Source organism: Lodderomyces elongisporus, chromosome 5 (assembly GCF_030384665.1).
Source record: "Lodderomyces elongisporus chromosome 5, complete sequence".
In the NCBI taxonomy this organism is placed as follows: domain Eukaryota; kingdom Fungi; phylum Ascomycota; class Pichiomycetes; order Serinales; family Debaryomycetaceae; genus Lodderomyces; species Lodderomyces elongisporus.
Genome location: NC_083677.1, coordinates 1316328 through 1340009, shown reverse-complemented (window position 1 = coordinate 1340009; position 23682 = coordinate 1316328). Strand labels below are relative to the sequence as shown.

The 23682-nt window shown below is 42.1% G+C and overlaps 13 protein-coding genes across 13 annotated transcripts; 6 read left to right on the top strand and 7 right to left on the bottom strand. All coding sequences in view use genetic code 12, as the record gives it.

Annotated features, from left to right (window-relative positions):
* Positions 1 to 38: 38 nt before the first annotated feature.
* Positions 39 to 692, bottom strand: PVL30_004363 (uncharacterized protein; the record flags this gene model as incomplete). Its single annotated transcript, XM_061119563.1, has 2 exons — positions 39 to 504; positions 685 to 692. The coding sequence occupies 2 exons, from the start codon at positions 690 to 692 to the stop codon at positions 39 to 41; spliced, it is 474 nt and encodes a 157-aa protein (XP_060975546.1).
* Positions 693 to 1848: 1156 nt separating this feature from the next.
* On the top strand, positions 1849 to 3727 carry PVL30_004362 (uncharacterized protein; the record flags this gene model as incomplete). Its single annotated transcript, XM_061119562.1, has 2 exons — positions 1849 to 3107; positions 3688 to 3727. The coding sequence occupies 2 exons, from the start codon at positions 1849 to 1851 to the stop codon at positions 3725 to 3727; spliced, it is 1299 nt and encodes a 432-aa protein (XP_060975545.1).
* A 57-nt stretch (positions 3728 to 3784) lies between these two features.
* On the bottom strand, positions 3785 to 4438 carry PVL30_004361 (uncharacterized protein; the record flags this gene model as incomplete). Its single annotated transcript, XM_061119561.1, has 2 exons — positions 3785 to 4250; positions 4431 to 4438. 2 exons carry the CDS (start codon positions 4436 to 4438, stop codon positions 3785 to 3787), a joined length of 474 nt encoding a protein of 157 aa, XP_060975544.1.
* Positions 4439 to 5609: 1171 nt separating this feature from the next.
* PVL30_004360 (uncharacterized protein) lies at positions 5610 to 7488 on the top strand (the record flags this gene model as incomplete). Its single annotated transcript, XM_061119560.1, has 2 exons — positions 5610 to 6868; positions 7449 to 7488. The coding sequence occupies 2 exons, from the start codon at positions 5610 to 5612 to the stop codon at positions 7486 to 7488; spliced, it is 1299 nt and encodes a 432-aa protein (XP_060975543.1).
* A 57-nt stretch (positions 7489 to 7545) lies between these two features.
* PVL30_004359 (uncharacterized protein) lies at positions 7546 to 8214 on the bottom strand (the record flags this gene model as incomplete). The annotated part of the gene is made up of 2 exons (XM_061119559.1): positions 7546 to 8026; positions 8207 to 8214. The coding sequence occupies 2 exons, from the start codon at positions 8212 to 8214 to the stop codon at positions 7546 to 7548; spliced, it is 489 nt and encodes a 162-aa protein (XP_060975542.1).
* Positions 8215 to 9385: 1171 nt separating this feature from the next.
* Positions 9386 to 11264, top strand: PVL30_004358 (uncharacterized protein; the record flags this gene model as incomplete). The annotated part of the gene is made up of 2 exons (XM_061119558.1): positions 9386 to 10644; positions 11225 to 11264. The coding sequence occupies 2 exons, from the start codon at positions 9386 to 9388 to the stop codon at positions 11262 to 11264; spliced, it is 1299 nt and encodes a 432-aa protein (XP_060975541.1).
* Positions 11265 to 11321: 57 nt separating this feature from the next.
* On the bottom strand, positions 11322 to 11990 carry PVL30_004357 (uncharacterized protein; the record flags this gene model as incomplete). The annotated part of the gene is made up of 2 exons (XM_061119557.1): positions 11322 to 11802; positions 11983 to 11990. 2 exons carry the CDS (start codon positions 11988 to 11990, stop codon positions 11322 to 11324), a joined length of 489 nt encoding a protein of 162 aa, XP_060975540.1.
* Positions 11991 to 13146: 1156 nt separating this feature from the next.
* PVL30_004356 (uncharacterized protein) lies at positions 13147 to 15025 on the top strand (the record flags this gene model as incomplete). Its single annotated transcript, XM_061119556.1, has 2 exons — positions 13147 to 14405; positions 14986 to 15025. 2 exons carry the CDS (start codon positions 13147 to 13149, stop codon positions 15023 to 15025), a joined length of 1299 nt encoding a protein of 432 aa, XP_060975539.1.
* A 57-nt stretch (positions 15026 to 15082) lies between these two features.
* PVL30_004355 (uncharacterized protein) lies at positions 15083 to 15736 on the bottom strand (the record flags this gene model as incomplete). The annotated part of the gene is made up of 2 exons (XM_061119555.1): positions 15083 to 15548; positions 15729 to 15736. 2 exons carry the CDS (start codon positions 15734 to 15736, stop codon positions 15083 to 15085), a joined length of 474 nt encoding a protein of 157 aa, XP_060975538.1.
* A 1171-nt stretch (positions 15737 to 16907) lies between these two features.
* Positions 16908 to 18786, top strand: PVL30_004354 (uncharacterized protein; the record flags this gene model as incomplete). Its single annotated transcript, XM_061119554.1, has 2 exons — positions 16908 to 18166; positions 18747 to 18786. The coding sequence occupies 2 exons, from the start codon at positions 16908 to 16910 to the stop codon at positions 18784 to 18786; spliced, it is 1299 nt and encodes a 432-aa protein (XP_060975537.1).
* Positions 18787 to 18843: 57 nt separating this feature from the next.
* PVL30_004353 (uncharacterized protein) lies at positions 18844 to 19491 on the bottom strand (the record flags this gene model as incomplete). Its single annotated transcript, XM_061119553.1, has 2 exons — positions 18844 to 19303; positions 19484 to 19491. 2 exons carry the CDS (start codon positions 19489 to 19491, stop codon positions 18844 to 18846), a joined length of 468 nt encoding a protein of 155 aa, XP_060975536.1.
* Positions 19492 to 20662: 1171 nt separating this feature from the next.
* Positions 20663 to 22541, top strand: PVL30_004352 (uncharacterized protein; the record flags this gene model as incomplete). Its single annotated transcript, XM_061119552.1, has 2 exons — positions 20663 to 21921; positions 22502 to 22541. The coding sequence occupies 2 exons, from the start codon at positions 20663 to 20665 to the stop codon at positions 22539 to 22541; spliced, it is 1299 nt and encodes a 432-aa protein (XP_060975535.1).
* Positions 22542 to 22598: 57 nt separating this feature from the next.
* On the bottom strand, positions 22599 to 23216 carry PVL30_004351 (uncharacterized protein; the record flags this gene model as incomplete). The annotated part of the gene is made up of 2 exons (XM_061119551.1): positions 22599 to 23028; positions 23209 to 23216. The coding sequence occupies 2 exons, from the start codon at positions 23214 to 23216 to the stop codon at positions 22599 to 22601; spliced, it is 438 nt and encodes a 145-aa protein (XP_060975534.1).
* Positions 23217 to 23682: the final 466 nt, after the last annotated feature.

The following is a 23682-nucleotide window of genomic DNA, read 5'->3' as shown; positions in this document are numbered from 1 at the left end:
AAGTTGTTTCAGATGGTGCAGAAGAAAAGCTTGTGGAATCAGTTCTCGGGGTTTAATTTTGCTACATAATAATCATTGTTTGCTCGTGGTGGAATAGCTTTACTACCACCACCACCACTACTACCACTACCACCACCACTACTACCACCACCACTACTACCATCACCACCACCACTATTACCATCACCACCACCACTATTACCATCACCACCACCACCACCACCACCACCACTACTACCATCACCACTACTACCACTACTACCATCACCACTACTACCACTACTACCACCACCACTACTACCATCACCACCACCACCACTACTACCATCACCACTACTACCACTACTACCACCACCACTACTACCATCACCACCACCACTATTACCATCACCACCACCACTACTACCATCACCACCAATACTACTACCACCACTACTACTACCACCACCACTATGACCACCACCACTACCACCACCACTATGACCACCACCACTACCACCACTACTTATATTTATCATATTTGGCATAGTGTGTGCTATCCAGCGTCGACTAAACTCAAAACAAGCGCTTCAAATTTGTCAAAAATTTTACCGGTGTTATTTCTGGTGGTGTTGCTGATGCTGTTCCTGCTATTGCTGTTCCTAATATTGCTGCTGCTGCTCCATGGCCAACTATATCACAAACCCAGCCATGATCCCAAAGCAGGGGAGCTCACCAAAAAGTGTGCCCGTGTTCAAACACCACAAAGGGCCCTGCTACTACTTATCTTATCCGTCACTGGCACGCACACACTTTTGGTATCTCCCATTGCACCTGCATCTACACTCGTTTAACATATACAGCTTTCACTCGTTTTCAGGAACACATCATGGTGAGGGACTCAGTGAGTTTTGCTACTAATATATGCACTTTTTTTTCTAATATTAACACACCTTTCTGTTTTTGTATACACTCTGCTATTTGTAATTGAACCATTCTTCTATCTCGCACTCTGCCTACAAATTATTTCTCAAATTGAACGTTCTGTATATTTCGCGCAATCGCTGTCATTGTAAACTAGAGTATCTCGGGTTGGAGTATGTGTATGTATACGCGCACGTGAGCTGCTGTGAACGAGTCAACCTAAGATACACGTAATATACACGTAAGATGGACGCGCGCGGGTGCGTGTGTACTTTACAAAAAAACACTACAGTGGGCAGCTGAGCCCACAGTTATCCTCAAACTTCAGCAGAAAAAAGTTTTCCCGTAAATTCGCACCAAACTCAGGGGAATAATCAACACACACAAACAATTCTCGACTCGTTGCAAGCTTGACGGCAATCCGTCGAGAATTGTTTGTGGAGATAGAATGCATTGCAGGATGTATAAGGTTGTAGATTGTGTTGAGCCAACATGCATCCAAACATACAATTCATTCACTCTAGTCGTCCGTTTTCTGCTACAGCCACACACTATTGGCAACACACTATTGGCAACACCCCATTTGGCAGCACCCATTTGGTTTTTTGTTATAAAGCATTTGGTAGCGTATACAATTGCACACGCCCTTCTGTTCCCCTCACTTCCTCGCGGGTTTTGCAACCACAATGTATATGGCATAACACAATTTACTTGTTAGTCTCCAACTACAAGGCGTGACTGGAGGGCTACCTGGTGAAGTATAAATATCCACAAACAAAACCCTTGTGACCTCAAACATTCTTTTACCCTTTTCTTCTTCTTCTTCTTCTTCTTCTTCTTCTTCTTTCTTTTACCACAATTAAACACACCACCAAGCCTTACTCGACAACATTAACCAGATTTTACAATCAATAATTGAGTAAGACTACAATTTAATAATTAACAATGCCCTTTTTTAATAAATGTTTTCAAAACGTCTTTGCAAAGGATTCCAAACCCGCCGAGCCCAAGGTTCGGTTTAAATTATCACAGAAACCTGCTCTCAAATCTCCAAAAGTGGCATTTGAGAAATTGAAGACCGCCTTTGTGAAGAAAGCCAAATCATCACCAACTTCACAGCTCTCTGAAAAAGTTGAATCAAAGTCGCCATCCTCGTTAACCAATAATTTGTCAATTGCCAAAAATGCCGAAAGATTTTTCCTCACTGAAGGTATTAAAATTTCCATAATTGACAGTGAGAGAAGATTGTGGAATAAATATGATTCAGTCGATATTGTTATGCTGCTGGAAGGCTCTAATGCGAAGTTTAAATCTATCAGTCCAAAGATTTTTCACTGGGTGAGACGGATGTTAGGACTATCAGACGCCTTGATTTTACAATCGTTTGGTATCGATGAAGACTCGGTTATTAAGATTGGTGAATCATTGTTTTCATCTGCCGATGGAAAATATTTGATATACAGCGTTACAAAAGAGCATTTCGAAGACATCAGAGATAAAGCAGCCAAAATGAATACCCATTATGAAAAACCATCTTTTTTGCTTCCTTATCTTCATCTCTTTAGTTTTGAGTTTGAAGGAGAAGAAAGGTACTACACCATGACCCCTGCTTTTGACAAGGAAACTAATATAGTCTACGGTTTGCAAAATGATTTAAAAGGTGTGAACATGTTCACAGAGAGTTCCTCAAATGCTATAAACACTACTGACACCACTGCCTCCAATCACCAGACCAACTCCAACTCCAAAAAGAACACAAAACACACAAAACACACAAAACAAACAAAGCATACAGAGAACACAGAGAACACAGAGAACACAAAGAACACTAGTTTTGCGGCTTATTTCTCCTCCTCGTCAAAACGACAGTCATACTACATTGATGAAAGTAGCCCCACAGGTAATGTCCGTTTCCCGATGCTTGCCAAGGAGAGGAAGGACATTCTTTCGAAGCTTGCACGCGATATAGCCTATCTCACAAAACAAAACAAGATTGGCTATAAGCTTCTTGTCGGAGTAGGGCCTAAAGTGGCTCGTCGACCAAGAATCCAAGTCTGGATTGTCGACTACCACAAGTCGTACATCAAAGAGGGGGGAAGTAAAAAGTTCTTCAGGTTTGGCAAAACAAAAGTAAAGACACCTGAAGAGTATGCTAGATGGTTGCTTGAAACTTTTAATCAACACATTGAGGTTGTTGAGGGGGGGTGGCTTCTAGCAAACTTCGAAACAAAAACATTACCGCCAACTAGCTACTATACTCGCTCAGTAAAGAGCCTAAAATCAATCTTCAAAAAGGGGTCGGAAATCTTCCTGAACAAACCCAAGGCTCTGCTAATTGCAGAACTTGGATATAGCTTATCCGATGATGAAAATGAAAAACAAAAAAAACATAAAAAACTAATCAGGAGGTTAAAACTGGTGTTAATAAACGCCTTCTACCGGCTGCGATTTTACATGCTAATGCCGATCTTTGCTATATTATCGCTCTTTTATTGGTAACTGCTACTATAAATACCACCGATGCTGTTCCTGATGCTATTTCTGATGTTACCTCTGTTGCTGCTTCACGGATGACTATATCACAAACCCAGCCATGATCCCAAAGCAGGGGGAGCCCACCGACCTCTGCTACCGTTTCCCATAGCCTACCACAACATTGCACTAGTGTAGCTGCTGACTCACACATTTATTCTGAACTTGGCAGATCCTGCGGCAAAATGGCGCCTTTGTCGTATGATCTTGCACGGGGGACGAAAAATGTGGAGGATGCATATGCACTAGGAGTATCAACAAGGCACAGCGGGATCATAGAATCACAGGTTGAGTTGTATAAGTCACCGTGCAAGTTGTTTCAGATGGTGCAGAAGAAAAGCTTGTGGAATCAGTTCTCGGGGTTTAATTTTGCTACATAATAATCATTGTTTGCTCGTGGTGGAATAGCTTTACTACCACCACCACCACTACTACCACTACCACCACCACTACTACCACCACCACTACTACCATCACCACCACCACTATTACCATCACCACCACCACTATTACCATCACCACCACCACCACCACCACCACCACTACTACCATCACCACTACTACCACTACTACCATCACCACTACTACCACTACTACCACCACCACTACTACCATCACCACCACCACCACTACTACCATCACCACTACTACCACTACTACCACCACCACTACTACCATCACCACCACCACTATTACCATCACCACCACCACTACTACCATCACCACCAATACTACTACCACCACTACTACTACCACCACCACTATGACCACCACCACTACCACCACCACTATGACCACCACCACTACCACCACTACTTATATTTATCATATTTGGCATAGTGTGTGCTATCCAGCGTCGACTAAACTCAAAACAAGCGCTTCAAATTTGTCAAAAATTTTACCGGTGTTATTTCTGGTGGTGTTGCTGATGCTGTTCCTGCTATTGCTGTTCCTAATATTGCTGCTGCTGCTCCATGGCCAACTATATCACAAACCCAGCCATGATCCCAAAGCAGGGGAGCTCACCAAAAAGTGTGCCCGTGTTCAAACACCACAAAGGGCCCTGCTACTACTTATCTTATCCGTCACTGGCACGCACACACTTTTGGTATCTCCCATTGCACCTGCATCTACACTCGTTTAACATATACAGCTTTCACTCGTTTTCAGGAACACATCATGGTGAGGGACTCAGTGAGTTTTGCTACTAATATATGCACTTTTTTTTCTAATATTAACACACCTTTCTGTTTTTGTATACACTCTGCTATTTGTAATTGAACCATTCTTCTATCTCGCACTCTGCCTACAAATTATTTCTCAAATTGAACGTTCTGTATATTTCGCGCAATCGCTGTCATTGTAAACTAGAGTATCTCGGGTTGGAGTATGTGTATGTATACGCGCACGTGAGCTGCTGTGAACGAGTCAACCTAAGATACACGTAATATACACGTAAGATGGACGCGCGCGGGTGCGTGTGTACTTTACAAAAAAACACTACAGTGGGCAGCTGAGCCCACAGTTATCCTCAAACTTCAGCAGAAAAAAGTTTTCCCGTAAATTCGCACCAAACTCAGGGGAATAATCAACACACACAAACAATTCTCGACTCGTTGCAAGCTTGACGGCAATCCGTCGAGAATTGTTTGTGGAGATAGAATGCATTGCAGGATGTATAAGGTTGTAGATTGTGTTGAGCCAACATGCATCCAAACATACAATTCATTCACTCTAGTCGTCCGTTTTCTGCTACAGCCACACACTATTGGCAACACACTATTGGCAACACCCCATTTGGCAGCACCCATTTGGTTTTTTGTTATAAAGCATTTGGTAGCGTATACAATTGCACACGCCCTTCTGTTCCCCTCACTTCCTCGCGGGTTTTGCAACCACAATGTATATGGCATAACACAATTTACTTGTTAGTCTCCAACTACAAGGCGTGACTGGAGGGCTACCTGGTGAAGTATAAATATCCACAAACAAAACCCTTGTGACCTCAAACATTCTTTTACCCTTTTCTTCTTCTTCTTCTTCTTCTTCTTCTTCTTCTTCTTCTTCTTCTTCTTTCTTTTACCACAATTAAACACACCACCAAGCCTTACTCGACAACATTAACCAGATTTTACAATCAATAATTGAGTAAGACTACAATTTAATAATTAACAATGCCCTTTTTTAATAAATGTTTTCAAAACGTCTTTGCAAAGGATTCCAAACCCGCCGAGCCCAAGGTTCGGTTTAAATTATCACAGAAACCTGCTCTCAAATCTCCAAAAGTGGCATTTGAGAAATTGAAGACCGCCTTTGTGAAGAAAGCCAAATCATCACCAACTTCACAGCTCTCTGAAAAAGTTGAATCAAAGTCGCCATCCTCGTTAACCAATAATTTGTCAATTGCCAAAAATGCCGAAAGATTTTTCCTCACTGAAGGTATTAAAATTTCCATAATTGACAGTGAGAGAAGATTGTGGAATAAATATGATTCAGTCGATATTGTTATGCTGCTGGAAGGCTCTAATGCGAAGTTTAAATCTATCAGTCCAAAGATTTTTCACTGGGTGAGACGGATGTTAGGACTATCAGACGCCTTGATTTTACAATCGTTTGGTATCGATGAAGACTCGGTTATTAAGATTGGTGAATCATTGTTTTCATCTGCCGATGGAAAATATTTGATATACAGCGTTACAAAAGAGCATTTCGAAGACATCAGAGATAAAGCAGCCAAAATGAATACCCATTATGAAAAACCATCTTTTTTGCTTCCTTATCTTCATCTCTTTAGTTTTGAGTTTGAAGGAGAAGAAAGGTACTACACCATGACCCCTGCTTTTGACAAGGAAACTAATATAGTCTACGGTTTGCAAAATGATTTAAAAGGTGTGAACATGTTCACAGAGAGTTCCTCAAATGCTATAAACACTACTGACACCACTGCCTCCAATCACCAGACCAACTCCAACTCCAAAAAGAACACAAAACACACAAAACACACAAAACAAACAAAGCATACAGAGAACACAGAGAACACAGAGAACACAAAGAACACTAGTTTTGCGGCTTATTTCTCCTCCTCGTCAAAACGACAGTCATACTACATTGATGAAAGTAGCCCCACAGGTAATGTCCGTTTCCCGATGCTTGCCAAGGAGAGGAAGGACATTCTTTCGAAGCTTGCACGCGATATAGCCTATCTCACAAAACAAAACAAGATTGGCTATAAGCTTCTTGTCGGAGTAGGGCCTAAAGTGGCTCGTCGACCAAGAATCCAAGTCTGGATTGTCGACTACCACAAGTCGTACATCAAAGAGGGGGGAAGTAAAAAGTTCTTCAGGTTTGGCAAAACAAAAGTAAAGACACCTGAAGAGTATGCTAGATGGTTGCTTGAAACTTTTAATCAACACATTGAGGTTGTTGAGGGGGGGTGGCTTCTAGCAAACTTCGAAACAAAAACATTACCGCCAACTAGCTACTATACTCGCTCAGTAAAGAGCCTAAAATCAATCTTCAAAAAGGGGTCGGAAATCTTCCTGAACAAACCCAAGGCTCTGCTAATTGCAGAACTTGGATATAGCTTATCCGATGATGAAAATGAAAAACAAAAAAAACATAAAAAACTAATCAGGAGGTTAAAACTGGTGTTAATAAACGCCTTCTACCGGCTGCGATTTTACATGCTAATGCCGATCTTTGCTATATTATCGCTCTTTTATTGGTAACTGCTACTATAAATACCACCGATGCTGTTCCTGATGCTATTTCTGATGTTACCTCTGTTGCTGCTTCACGGATGACTATATCACAAACCCAGCCATGATCCCAAAGCAGGGGGAGCCCACCGACCTCTGCTACCGTTTCCCATAGCCTACCACAACATTGCACTAGTGTAGCTGCTGACTCACACATTTATTCTGAACTTGGCAGATCCTGCGGCAAAATGGCGCCTTTGTCGTATGATCTTGCACGGGGGACGAAAAATGTGGAGGATGCATATGCACTAGGAGTATCAACAAGGCACAGCGGGATCATAGAATCACAGGTTGAGTTGTATAAGTCACCGTGCAAGTTGTTTCAGATGGTGCAGAAGAAAAGCTTGTGGAATCAGTTCTCGGGGTTTAATTTTGCTACATAATAATCATTGTTTGCTCGTGGTGGAATAGCTTTACTACCACCACCACCACTACTACCACTACCACCACCACTACTACCACCACCACTACTACCATCACCACCACCACTATTACCATCACCACCACCACTATTACCATCACCACCACCACTATTACCATCACCACCACCACCACCACCACCACCACTACTACCATCACCACTACTACCACTACTACCATCACCACTACTACCACTACTACCACCACCACTACTACCATCACCACCACCACCACTACTACCATCACCACTACTACCACTACTACCACCACCACTACTACCATCACCACCACCACTACTACCATCACCACCAATACTACTACCACCACTACTACTACCACCACCACTATGACCACCACCACTACCACCACCACTATGACCACCACCACTATGACCACCACCACTACCACCACTACTTATATTTATCATATTTGGCATAGTGTGTGCTATCCAGCGTCGACTAAACTCAAAACAAGCGCTTCAAATTTGTCAAAAATTTTACCGGTGTTATTTCTGGTGGTGTTGCTGATGCTGTTCCTGCTATTGCTGTTCCTAATATTGCTGCTGCTGCTCCATGGCCAACTATATCACAAACCCAGCCATGATCCCAAAGCAGGGGAGCTCACCAAAAAGTGTGCCCGTGTTCAAACACCACAAAGGGCCCTGCTACTACTTATCTTATCCGTCACTGGCACGCACACACTTTTGGTATCTCCCATTGCACCTGCATCTACACTCGTTTAACATATACAGCTTTCACTCGTTTTCAGGAACACATCATGGTGAGGGACTCAGTGAGTTTTGCTACTAATATATGCACTTTTTTTTCTAATATTAACACACCTTTCTGTTTTTGTATACACTCTGCTATTTGTAATTGAACCATTCTTCTATCTCGCACTCTGCCTACAAATTATTTCTCAAATTGAACGTTCTGTATATTTCGCGCAATCGCTGTCATTGTAAACTAGAGTATCTCGGGTTGGAGTATGTGTATGTATACGCGCACGTGAGCTGCTGTGAACGAGTCAACCTAAGATACACGTAATATACACGTAAGATGGACGCGCGCGGGTGCGTGTGTACTTTACAAAAAAACACTACAGTGGGCAGCTGAGCCCACAGTTATCCTCAAACTTCAGCAGAAAAAAGTTTTCCCGTAAATTCGCACCAAACTCAGGGGAATAATCAACACACACAAACAATTCTCGACTCGTTGCAAGCTTGACGGCAATCCGTCGAGAATTGTTTGTGGAGATAGAATGCATTGCAGGATGTATAAGGTTGTAGATTGTGTTGAGCCAACATGCATCCAAACATACAATTCATTCACTCTAGTCGTCCGTTTTCTGCTACAGCCACACACTATTGGCAACACACTATTGGCAACACCCCATTTGGCAGCACCCATTTGGTTTTTTGTTATAAAGCATTTGGTAGCGTATACAATTGCACACGCCCTTCTGTTCCCCTCACTTCCTCGCGGGTTTTGCAACCACAATGTATATGGCATAACACAATTTACTTGTTAGTCTCCAACTACAAGGCGTGACTGGAGGGCTACCTGGTGAAGTATAAATATCCACAAACAAAACCCTTGTGACCTCAAACATTCTTTTACCCTTTTCTTCTTCTTCTTCTTCTTCTTCTTCTTCTTCTTCTTCTTCTTCTTCTTTCTTTTACCACAATTAAACACACCACCAAGCCTTACTCGACAACATTAACCAGATTTTACAATCAATAATTGAGTAAGACTACAATTTAATAATTAACAATGCCCTTTTTTAATAAATGTTTTCAAAACGTCTTTGCAAAGGATTCCAAACCCGCCGAGCCCAAGGTTCGGTTTAAATTATCACAGAAACCTGCTCTCAAATCTCCAAAAGTGGCATTTGAGAAATTGAAGACCGCCTTTGTGAAGAAAGCCAAATCATCACCAACTTCACAGCTCTCTGAAAAAGTTGAATCAAAGTCGCCATCCTCGTTAACCAATAATTTGTCAATTGCCAAAAATGCCGAAAGATTTTTCCTCACTGAAGGTATTAAAATTTCCATAATTGACAGTGAGAGAAGATTGTGGAATAAATATGATTCAGTCGATATTGTTATGCTGCTGGAAGGCTCTAATGCGAAGTTTAAATCTATCAGTCCAAAGATTTTTCACTGGGTGAGACGGATGTTAGGACTATCAGACGCCTTGATTTTACAATCGTTTGGTATCGATGAAGACTCGGTTATTAAGATTGGTGAATCATTGTTTTCATCTGCCGATGGAAAATATTTGATATACAGCGTTACAAAAGAGCATTTCGAAGACATCAGAGATAAAGCAGCCAAAATGAATACCCATTATGAAAAACCATCTTTTTTGCTTCCTTATCTTCATCTCTTTAGTTTTGAGTTTGAAGGAGAAGAAAGGTACTACACCATGACCCCTGCTTTTGACAAGGAAACTAATATAGTCTACGGTTTGCAAAATGATTTAAAAGGTGTGAACATGTTCACAGAGAGTTCCTCAAATGCTATAAACACTACTGACACCACTGCCTCCAATCACCAGACCAACTCCAACTCCAAAAAGAACACAAAACACACAAAACACACAAAACAAACAAAGCATACAGAGAACACAGAGAACACAGAGAACACAAAGAACACTAGTTTTGCGGCTTATTTCTCCTCCTCGTCAAAACGACAGTCATACTACATTGATGAAAGTAGCCCCACAGGTAATGTCCGTTTCCCGATGCTTGCCAAGGAGAGGAAGGACATTCTTTCGAAGCTTGCACGCGATATAGCCTATCTCACAAAACAAAACAAGATTGGCTATAAGCTTCTTGTCGGAGTAGGGCCTAAAGTGGCTCGTCGACCAAGAATCCAAGTCTGGATTGTCGACTACCACAAGTCGTACATCAAAGAGGGGGGAAGTAAAAAGTTCTTCAGGTTTGGCAAAACAAAAGTAAAGACACCTGAAGAGTATGCTAGATGGTTGCTTGAAACTTTTAATCAACACATTGAGGTTGTTGAGGGGGGGTGGCTTCTAGCAAACTTCGAAACAAAAACATTACCGCCAACTAGCTACTATACTCGCTCAGTAAAGAGCCTAAAATCAATCTTCAAAAAGGGGTCGGAAATCTTCCTGAACAAACCCAAGGCTCTGCTAATTGCAGAACTTGGATATAGCTTATCCGATGATGAAAATGAAAAACAAAAAAAACATAAAAAACTAATCAGGAGGTTAAAACTGGTGTTAATAAACGCCTTCTACCGGCTGCGATTTTACATGCTAATGCCGATCTTTGCTATATTATCGCTCTTTTATTGGTAACTGCTACTATAAATACCACCGATGCTGTTCCTGATGCTATTTCTGATGTTACCTCTGTTGCTGCTTCACGGATGACTATATCACAAACCCAGCCATGATCCCAAAGCAGGGGGAGCCCACCGACCTCTGCTACCGTTTCCCATAGCCTACCACAACATTGCACTAGTGTAGCTGCTGACTCACACATTTATTCTGAACTTGGCAGATCCTGCGGCAAAATGGCGCCTTTGTCGTATGATCTTGCACGGGGGACGAAAAATGTGGAGGATGCATATGCACTAGGAGTATCAACAAGGCACAGCGGGATCATAGAATCACAGGTTGAGTTGTATAAGTCACCGTGCAAGTTGTTTCAGATGGTGCAGAAGAAAAGCTTGTGGAATCAGTTCTCGGGGTTTAATTTTGCTACATAATAATCATTGTTTGCTCGTGGTGGAATAGCTTTACTACCACCACCACCACTACTACCACTACCACCACCACTACTACCACCACCACTACTACCATCACCACCACCACTATTACCATCACCACCACCACTATTACCATCACCACCACCACTATTACCATCACCACCACCACCACCACCACCACCACTACTACCATCACCACTACTACCACTACTACCATCACCACTACTACCACTACTACCACCACCACTACTACCATCACCACCACCACCACTACTACCATCACCACTACTACCACTACTACCACCACCACTACTACCATCACCACCACCACTACTACCATCACCACCAATACTACTACCACCACTACTACTACCACCACCACTATGACCACCACCACTACCACCACCACTATGACCACCACCACTATGACCACCACCACTACCACCACTACTTATATTTATCATATTTGGCATAGTGTGTGCTATCCAGCGTCGACTAAACTCAAAACAAGCGCTTCAAATTTGTCAAAAATTTTACCGGTGTTATTTCTGGTGGTGTTGCTGATGCTGTTCCTGCTATTGCTGTTCCTAATATTGCTGCTGCTGCTCCATGGCCAACTATATCACAAACCCAGCCATGATCCCAAAGCAGGGGAGCTCACCAAAAAGTGTGCCCGTGTTCAAACACCACAAAGGGCCCTGCTACTACTTATCTTATCCGTCACTGGCACGCACACACTTTTGGTATCTCCCATTGCACCTGCATCTACACTCGTTTAACATATACAGCTTTCACTCGTTTTCAGGAACACATCATGGTGAGGGACTCAGTGAGTTTTGCTACTAATATATGCACTTTTTTTTCTAATATTAACACACCTTTCTGTTTTTGTATACACTCTGCTATTTGTAATTGAACCATTCTTCTATCTCGCACTCTGCCTACAAATTATTTCTCAAATTGAACGTTCTGTATATTTCGCGCAATCGCTGTCATTGTAAACTAGAGTATCTCGGGTTGGAGTATGTGTATGTATACGCGCACGTGAGCTGCTGTGAACGAGTCAACCTAAGATACACGTAATATACACGTAAGATGGACGCGCGCGGGTGCGTGTGTACTTTACAAAAAAACACTACAGTGGGCAGCTGAGCCCACAGTTATCCTCAAACTTCAGCAGAAAAAAGTTTTCCCGTAAATTCGCACCAAACTCAGGGGAATAATCAACACACACAAACAATTCTCGACTCGTTGCAAGCTTGACGGCAATCCGTCGAGAATTGTTTGTGGAGATAGAATGCATTGCAGGATGTATAAGGTTGTAGATTGTGTTGAGCCAACATGCATCCAAACATACAATTCATTCACTCTAGTCGTCCGTTTTCTGCTACAGCCACACACTATTGGCAACACACTATTGGCAACACCCCATTTGGCAGCACCCATTTGGTTTTTTGTTATAAAGCATTTGGTAGCGTATACAATTGCACACGCCCTTCTGTTCCCCTCACTTCCTCGCGGGTTTTGCAACCACAATGTATATGGCATAACACAATTTACTTGTTAGTCTCCAACTACAAGGCGTGACTGGAGGGCTACCTGGTGAAGTATAAATATCCACAAACAAAACCCTTGTGACCTCAAACATTCTTTTACCCTTTTCTTCTTCTTCTTCTTCTTCTTCTTCTTCTTCTTTCTTTTACCACAATTAAACACACCACCAAGCCTTACTCGACAACATTAACCAGATTTTACAATCAATAATTGAGTAAGACTACAATTTAATAATTAACAATGCCCTTTTTTAATAAATGTTTTCAAAACGTCTTTGCAAAGGATTCCAAACCCGCCGAGCCCAAGGTTCGGTTTAAATTATCACAGAAACCTGCTCTCAAATCTCCAAAAGTGGCATTTGAGAAATTGAAGACCGCCTTTGTGAAGAAAGCCAAATCATCACCAACTTCACAGCTCTCTGAAAAAGTTGAATCAAAGTCGCCATCCTCGTTAACCAATAATTTGTCAATTGCCAAAAATGCCGAAAGATTTTTCCTCACTGAAGGTATTAAAATTTCCATAATTGACAGTGAGAGAAGATTGTGGAATAAATATGATTCAGTCGATATTGTTATGCTGCTGGAAGGCTCTAATGCGAAGTTTAAATCTATCAGTCCAAAGATTTTTCACTGGGTGAGACGGATGTTAGGACTATCAGACGCCTTGATTTTACAATCGTTTGGTATCGATGAAGACTCGGTTATTAAGATTGGTGAATCATTGTTTTCATCTGCCGATGGAAAATATTTGATATACAGCGTTACAAAAGAGCATTTCGAAGACATCAGAGATAAAGCAGCCAAAATGAATACCCATTATGAAAAACCATCTTTTTTGCTTCCTTATCTTCATCTCTTTAGTTTTGAGTTTGAAGGAGAAGAAAGGTACTACACCATGACCCCTGCTTTTGACAAGGAAACTAATATAGTCTACGGTTTGCAAAATGATTTAAAAGGTGTGAACATGTTCACAGAGAGTTCCTCAAATGCTATAAACACTACTGACACCACTGCCTCCAATCACCAGACCAACTCCAACTCCAAAAAGAACACAAAACACACAAAACACACAAAACAAACAAAGCACACAGAGAACACAGAGAACACAGAGAACACAAAGAACACTAGTTTTGCGGCTTATTTCTCCTCCTCGTCAAAACGACAGTCATACTACATTGATGAAAGTAGCCCCACAGGTAATGTCCGTTTCCCGATGCTTGCCAAGGAGAGGAAGGACATTCTTTCGAAGCTTGCACGCGATATAGCCTATCTCACAAAACAAAACAAGATTGGCTATAAGCTTCTTGTCGGAGTAGGGCCTAAAGTGGCTCGTCGACCAAGAATCCAAGTCTGGATTGTCGACTACCACAAGTCGTACATCAAAGAGGGGGGAAGTAAAAAGTTCTTCAGGTTTGGCAAAACAAAAGTAAAGACACCTGAAGAGTATGCTAGATGGTTGCTTGAAACTTTTAATCAACACATTGAGGTTGTTGAGGGGGGGTGGCTTCTAGCAAACTTCGAAACAAAAACATTACCGCCAACTAGCTACTATACTCGCTCAGTAAAGAGCCTAAAATCAATCTTCAAAAAGGGGTCGGAAATCTTCCTGAACAAACCCAAGGCTCTGCTAATTGCAGAACTTGGATATAGCTTATCCGATGATGAAAATGAAAAACAAAAAAAACATAAAAAACTAATCAGGAGGTTAAAACTGGTGTTAATAAACGCCTTCTACCGGCTGCGATTTTACATGCTAATGCCGATCTTTGCTATATTATCGCTCTTTTATTGGTAACTGCTACTATAAATACCACCGATGCTGTTCCTGATGCTATTTCTGATGTTACCTCTGTTGCTGCTTCACGGATGACTATATCACAAACCCAGCCATGATCCCAAAGCAGGGGGAGCCCACCGACCTCTGCTACCGTTTCCCATAGCCTACCACAACATTGCACTAGTGTAGCTGCTGACTCACACATTTATTCTGAACTTGGCAGATCCTGCGGCAAAATGGCGCCTTTGTCGTATGATCTTGCACGGGGGACGAAAAATGTGGAGGATGCATATGCACTAGGAGTATCAACAAGGCACAGCGGGATCATAGAATCACAGGTTGAGTTGTATAAGTCACCGTGCAAGTTGTTTCAGATGGTGCAGAAGAAAAGCTTGTGGAATCAGTTCTCGGGGTTTAATTTTGCTACATAATAATCATTGTTTGCTCGTGGTGGAATAGCTTTACTACCACCACCACCACTACTACCACTACCACCACCACTACTACCACCACCACTACTACCATCACCACCACCACTATTACCATCACCACCACCACTATTACCATCACCACCACCACCACCACCACCACCACTACTACCATCACCACTACTACCACTACTACCATCACCACTACTACCACTACTACCACCACCACTACTACCATCACCACCACCACCACTACTACCATCACCACTACTACCACTACTACCACCACCACTACTACCATCACCACCACCACTATTACCATCACCACCACCACTACTACCATCACCACCAATACTACTACCACCACTACTACTACCACCACCACTATGACCACCACCACTACCACCACCACTATGACCACCACCACTACCACCACTACTTATATTTATCATATTTGGCATAGTGTGTGCTATCCAGCGTCGACTAAACTCAAAACAAGCGCTTCAAATTTGTCAAAAATTTTACCGGTGTTATTTCTGGTGGTGTTGCTGATGCTGTTCCTGCTATTGCTGTTCCTAATATTGCTGCTGCTGCTCCATGGCCAACTATATCACAAACCCAGCCATGATCCCAAAGCAGGGGAGCTCACCAAAAAGTGTGCCCGTGTTCAAACACCACAAAGGGCCCTGCTACTACTTATCTTATCCGTCACTGGCACGCACACACTTTTGGTATCTCCCATTGCACCTGCATCTACACTCGTTTAACATATACAGCTTTCACTCGTTTTCAGGAACACATCATGGTGAGGGACTCAGTGAGTTTTGCTACTAATATATGCACTTTTTTTTCTAATATTAACACACCTTTCTGTTTTTGTATACACTCTGCTATTTGTAATTGAACCATTCTTCTATCTCGCACTCTGCCTACAAATTATTTCTCAAATTGAACGTTCTGTATATTTCGCGCAATCGCTGTCATTGTAAACTAGAGTATCTCGGGTTGGAGTATGTGTATGTATACGCGCACGTGAGCTGCTGTGAACGAGTCAACCTAAGATACACGTAATATACACGTAAGATGGACGCGCGCGGGTGCGTGTGTACTTTACAAAAAAACACTACAGTGGGCAGCTGAGCCCACAGTTATCCTCAAACTTCAGCAGAAAAAAGTTTTCCCGTAAATTCGCACCAAACTCAGGGGAATAATCAACACACACAAACAATTCTCGACTCGTTGCAAGCTTGACGGCAATCCGTCGAGAATTGTTTGTGGAGATAGAATGCATTGCAGGATGTATAAGGTTGTAGATTGTGTTGAGCCAACATGCATCCAAACATACAATTCATTCACTCTAGTCGTCCGTTTTCTGCTACAGCCACACACTATTGGCAACACACTATTGGCAACACCCCATTTGGCAGCACCCATTTGGTTTTTTGTTATAAAGCATTTGGTAGCGTATACAATTGCACACGCCCTTCTGTTCCCCTCACTTCCTCGCGGGTTTTGCAACCACAATGTATATGGCATAACACAATTTACTTGTTAGTCTCCAACTACAAGGCGTGACTGGAGGGCTACCTGGTGAAGTATAAATATCCACAAACAAAACCCTTGTGACCTCAAACATTCTTTTACCCTTTTCTTCTTCTTCTTCTTCTTCTTCTTCTTCTTCTTCTTCTTCTTCTTCTTTCTTTTACCACAATTAAACACACCACCAAGCCTTACTCGACAACATTAACCAGATTTTACAATCAATAATTGAGTAAGACTACAATTTAATAATTAACAATGCCCTTTTTTAATAAATGTTTTCAAAACGTCTTTGCAAAGGATTCCAAACCCGCCGAGCCCAAGGTTCGGTTTAAATTATCACAGAAACCTGCTCTCAAATCTCCAAAAGTGGCATTTGAGAAATTGAAGACCGCCTTTGTGAAGAAAGCCAAATCATCACCAACTTCACAGCTCTCTGAAAAAGTTGAATCAAAGTCGCCATCCTCGTTAACCAATAATTTGTCAATTGCCAAAAATGCCGAAAGATTTTTCCTCACTGAAGGTATTAAAATTTCCATAATTGACAGTGAGAGAAGATTGTGGAATAAATATGATTCAGTCGATATTGTTATGCTGCTGGAAGGCTCTAATGCGAAGTTTAAATCTATCAGTCCAAAGATTTTTCACTGGGTGAGACGGATGTTAGGACTATCAGACGCCTTGATTTTACAATCGTTTGGTATCGATGAAGACTCGGTTATTAAGATTGGTGAATCATTGTTTTCATCTGCCGATGGAAAATATTTGATATACAGCGTTACAAAAGAGCATTTCGAAGACATCAGAGATAAAGCAGCCAAAATGAATACCCATTATGAAAAACCATCTTTTTTGCTTCCTTATCTTCATCTCTTTAGTTTTGAGTTTGAAGGAGAAGAAAGGTACTACACCATGACCCCTGCTTTTGACAAGGAAACTAATATAGTCTACGGTTTGCAAAATGATTTAAAAGGTGTGAACATGTTCACAGAGAGTTCCTCAAATGCTATAAACACTACTGACACCACTGCCTCCAATCACCAGACCAACTCCAACTCCAAAAAGAACACAAAACACACAAAACACACAAAACAAACAAAGCATACAGAGAACACAGAGAACACAGAGAACACAAAGAACACTAGTTTTGCGGCTTATTTCTCCTCCTCGTCAAAACGACAGTCATACTACATTGATGAAAGTAGCCCCACAGGTAATGTCCGTTTCCCGATGCTTGCCAAGGAGAGGAAGGACATTCTTTCGAAGCTTGCACGCGATATAGCCTATCTCACAAAACAAAACAAGATTGGCTATAAGCTTCTTGTCGGAGTAGGGCCTAAAGTGGCTCGTCGACCAAGAATCCAAGTCTGGATTGTCGACTACCACAAGTCGTACATCAAAGAGGGGGGAAGTAAAAAGTTCTTCAGGTTTGGCAAAACAAAAGTAAAGACACCTGAAGAGTATGCTAGATGGTTGCTTGAAACTTTTAATCAACACATTGAGGTTGTTGAGGGGGGGTGGCTTCTAGCAAACTTCGAAACAAAAACATTACCGCCAACTAGCTACTATACTCGCTCAGTAAAGAGCCTAAAATCAATCTTCAAAAAGGGGTCGGAAATCTTCCTGAACAAACCCAAGGCTCTGCTAATTGCAGAACTTGGATATAGCTTATCCGATGATGAAAATGAAAAACAAAAAAAACATAAAAAACTAATCAGGAGGTTAAAACTGGTGTTAATAAACGCCTTCTACCGGCTGCGATTTTACATGCTAATGCCGATCTTTGCTATATTATCGCTCTTTTATTGGTAACTGCTACTATAAATACCACCGATGCTGTTCCTGATGCTATTTCTGATGTTACCTCTGTTGCTGCTTCACGGATGACTATATCACAAACCCAGCCATGATCCCAAAGCAGGGGGAGCCCACCGACCTCTGCTACCGTTTCCCATAGCCTACCACAACATTGCACTAGTGTAGCTGCTGACTCACACATTTATTCTGAACTTGGCAGATCCTGCGGCAAAATGGCGCCTTTGTCGTATGATCTTGCACGGGGGACGAAAAATGTGGAGGATGCATATGCACTAGGAGTATCAACAAGGCACAGCGGGATCATAGAATCACAGGTTGAGTTGTATAAGTCACCGTGCAAGTTGTTTCAGATGGTGCAGAAGAAAAGCTTGTGGAATCAGTTCTCGGGGTTTAATTTTGCTACATAATAATCATTGTTTGCTCGTGGTGGAATAGCTTTACTACCACCACCACCACTACTACCACTACCACCACCACTACTACCACCACCACTACTACCATCACCACCACCACTATTACCATCACCACCACCACTATTACCATCACCACCACCACCACCACCACCACCACTACTACCATCACCACTACTACCACTACTACCATCACCACTACTACCACTACTACCACCACCACTACTACCATCACCACCACCACCACTACTACCATCACCACTACTACCACTACTACCACCACCACTACTACCATCACCACCACCACTACTACCATCACCACCAATACTACTACCACCACTACTACTACCACCACCACTATGACCACCACCACTACCACCACCACTATGACCACCACCACTATGACCACCACCACTACCACCACTACTTATATTTATCATATTTGGCATAGTGTGTGCTATCCAGCGTCGACTAAACTCAAAACAAGCGCTTCAAATTTGTCAAAAATTTTACCGGTGTTATTTCTGGTGGTGTTGCTGATGCTGTTCCTGCTATTGCTGTTCCTAATATTGCTGCTGCTGCTCCATGGCCAACTATATCACAAACCCAGCCATGATCCCAAAGCAGGGGAGCTCACCAAAAAGTGTGCCCGTGTTCAAACACCACAAAGGGCCCTGCTACTACTTATCTTATCCGTCACTGGCACGCACACACTTTTGGTATCTCCCATTGCACCTGCATCTACACTCGTTTAACATATACAGCTTTCACTCGTTTTCAGGAACACATCATGGTGAGGGACTCAGTGAGTTTTGCTACTAATATATGCACTTTTTTTTCTAATATTAACACACCTTTCTGTTTTTGTATACACTCTGCTATTTGTAATTGAACCATTCTTCTATCTCGCACTCTGCCTACAAATTATTTCTCAAATTGAACGTTCTGTATATTTCGCGCAATCGCTGTCATTGTAAACTAGAGTATCTCGGGTTGGAGTATGTGTATGTATACGCGCACGTGAGCTGCTGTGAACGAGTCAACCTAAGATACACGTAATATACACGTAAGATGGACGCGCGCGGGTGCGTGTGTACTTTACAAAAAAACACTACAGTGGGCAGCTGAGCCCACAGTTATCCTCAAACTTCAGCAGAAAAAAGTTTTCCCGTAAATTCGCACCAAACTCAGGGGAATAATCAACACACACAAACAATTCTCGACTCGTTGCAAGCTTGACGGCAATCCGTCGAGAATTGTTTGTGGAGATAGAATGCATTGCAGGATGTATAAGGTTGTAGATTGTGTTGAGCCAACATGCATCCAAACATACAATTCATTCACTCTAGTCGTCCGTTTTCTGCTACAGCCACACACTATTGGCAACACACTATTGGCAACACCCCATTTGGCAGCACCCATTTGGTTTTTTGTTATAAAGCATTTGGTAGCGTATACAATTGCACACGCCCTTCTGTTCCCCTCACTTCCTCGCGGGTTTTGCAACCACAATGTATATGGCATAACACAATTTACTTGTTAGTCTCCAACTACAAGGCGTGACTGGAGGGCTACCTGGTGAAGTATAAATATCCACAAACAAAACCCTTGTGACCTCAAACATTCTTTTACCCTTTTCTTCTTCTTCTTCTTCTTCTTCTTCTTCTTCTTCTTCTTCTTCTTCTTTCTTTTACCACAATTAAACACACCACCAAGCCTTACTCGACAACATTAACCAGATTTTACAATCAATAATTGAGTAAGACTACAATTTAATAATTAACAATGCCCTTTTTTAATAAATGTTTTCAAAACGTCTTTGCAAAGGATTCCAAACCCGCCGAGCCCAAGGTTCGGTTTAAATTATCACAGAAACCTGCTCTCAAATCTCCAAAAGTGGCATTTGAGAAATTGAAGACCGCCTTTGTGAAGAAAGCCAAATCATCACCAACTTCACAGCTCTCTGAAAAAGTTGAATCAAAGTCGCCATCCTCGTTAACCAATAATTTGTCAATTGCCAAAAATGCCGAAAGATTTTTCCTCACTGAAGGTATTAAAATTTCCATAATTGACAGTGAGAGAAGATTGTGGAATAAATATGATTCAGTCGATATTGTTATGCTGCTGGAAGGCTCTAATGCGAAGTTTAAATCTATCAGTCCAAAGATTTTTCACTGGGTGAGACGGATGTTAGGACTATCAGACGCCTTGATTTTACAATCGTTTGGTATCGATGAAGACTCGGTTATTAAGATTGGTGAATCATTGTTTTCATCTGCCGATGGAAAATATTTGATATACAGCGTTACAAAAGAGCATTTCGAAGACATCAGAGATAAAGCAGCCAAAATGAATACCCATTATGAAAAACCATCTTTTTTGCTTCCTTATCTTCATCTCTTTAGTTTTGAGTTTGAAGGAGAAGAAAGGTACTACACCATGACCCCTGCTTTTGACAAGGAAACTAATATAGTCTACGGTTTGCAAAATGATTTAAAAGGTGTGAACATGTTCACAGAGAGTTCCTCAAATGCTATAAACACTACTGACACCACTGCCTCCAATCACCAGACCAACTCCAACTCCAAAAAGAACACAAAACACACAAAACACACAAAACAAACAAAGCATACAGAGAACACAGAGAACACAGAGAACACAAAGAACACTAGTTTTGCGGCTTATTTCTCCTCCTCGTCAAAACGACAGTCATACTACATTGATGAAAGTAGCCCCACAGGTAATGTCCGTTTCCCGATGCTTGCCAAGGAGAGGAAGGACATTCTTTCGAAGCTTGCACGCGATATAGCCTATCTCACAAAACAAAACAAGATTGGCTATAAGCTTCTTGTCGGAGTAGGGCCTAAAGTGGCTCGTCGACCAAGAATCCAAGTCTGGATTGTCGACTACCACAAGTCGTACATCAAAGAGGGGGGAAGTAAAAAGTTCTTCAGGTTTGGCAAAACAAAAGTAAAGACACCTGAAGAGTATGCTAGATGGTTGCTTGAAACTTTTAATCAACACATTGAGGTTGTTGAGGGGGGGTGGCTTCTAGCAAACTTCGAAACAAAAACATTACCGCCAACTAGCTACTATACTCGCTCAGTAAAGAGCCTAAAATCAATCTTCAAAAAGGGGTCGGAAATCTTCCTGAACAAACCCAAGGCTCTGCTAATTGCAGAACTTGGATATAGCTTATCCGATGATGAAAATGAAAAACAAAAAAAACATAAAAAACTAATCAGGAGGTTAAAACTGGTGTTAATAAACGCCTTCTACCGGCTGCGATTTTACATGCTAATGCCGATCTTTGCTATATTATCGCTCTTTTATTGGTAACTGCTACTATAAATACCACCGATGCTGTTCCTGATGCTATTTCTGATGTTACCTCTGTTGCTGCTTCACGGATGACTATATCACAAACCCAGCCATGATCCCAAAGCAGGGGGAGCCCACCGACCTCTGCTACCGTTTCCCATAGCCTACCACAACATTGCACTAGTGTAGCTGCTGACTCACACATTTATTCTGAACTTGGCAGATCCTGCGGCAAAATGGCGCCTTTGTCGTATGATCTTGCACGGGGGACGAAAAATGTGGAGGATGCATATGCACTAGGAGTATCAACAAGGCACAGCGGGATCATAGAATCACAGGTTGAGTTGTATAAGTCACCGTGCAAGTTGTTTCAGATGGTGCAGAAGAAAAGCTTGTGGAATCAGTTCTCGGGGTTTAATTTTGCTACATAATAATCATTGTTTGCTCGTGGTGGAATAGCTTTACTACCACCACCACCACTACTACCACTACCACCACCACTACTACCACCACCACCACCACTATTACCATCACCACCACCACCACCACCACCACCACTACTACCATCACCACTACTACCACTACTACCATCACCACTACTACCACTACTACCACCACCACTACTACCATCACCACCACCACCACTACTACCATCACCACTACTACCACTACTACCACCACCACTACTACCATCACCACCACCACTATTACCATCACCACCACCACTACTACCATCACCACCAATACTACTACCACCACTACTACTACCACCACCACTATGACCACCACCACTACCACCACCACTATGACCACCACCACTACCACCACTACTTATATTTATCATATTTGGCATAGTGTGTGCTATCCAGCGTCGACTAAACTCAAAACAAGCGCTTCAAATTTGTCAAAAATTTTACCGGTGTTATTTCTGGTGGTGTTGCTGATGCTGTTCCTGCTATTGCTGTTCCTAATATTGCTGCTGCTGCTCCATGGCCAACTATATCACAAACCCAGCCATGATCCCAAAGCAGGGGAGCTCACCAAAAAGTGTGCCCGTGTTCAAACACCACAAAGGGCCCTGCTACTACTTATCTTATCCGTCACTGGCACGCACACACTTTTGGTATCTCCCATTGCACCTGCATCTACACTCGTTTAACATATACAGCTTTCACTCGTTTTCAGGAACACATCATGGTGAGGGACTCAGTGAGTTTTGCTACTAATATATGCACTTTTTTTTCTAATATTAACACACCTTTCTGTTTTTGTATACACTCTGCTATTTGTAATTGAACCATTCTTCTATCTCGCACTCTGCCTACAAATTATTTCTCAAATTGAACGTTCTGTATATTTCGCGCAATCGCTGTCATTGTAAACTAGAGTATCTCGGGTTGGAGTATGTGTATGTATACGCGCACGTGAGCTGCTGTGAACGAGTCAACCTAAGATACACGTAATATACACGTAAGATGGACGCG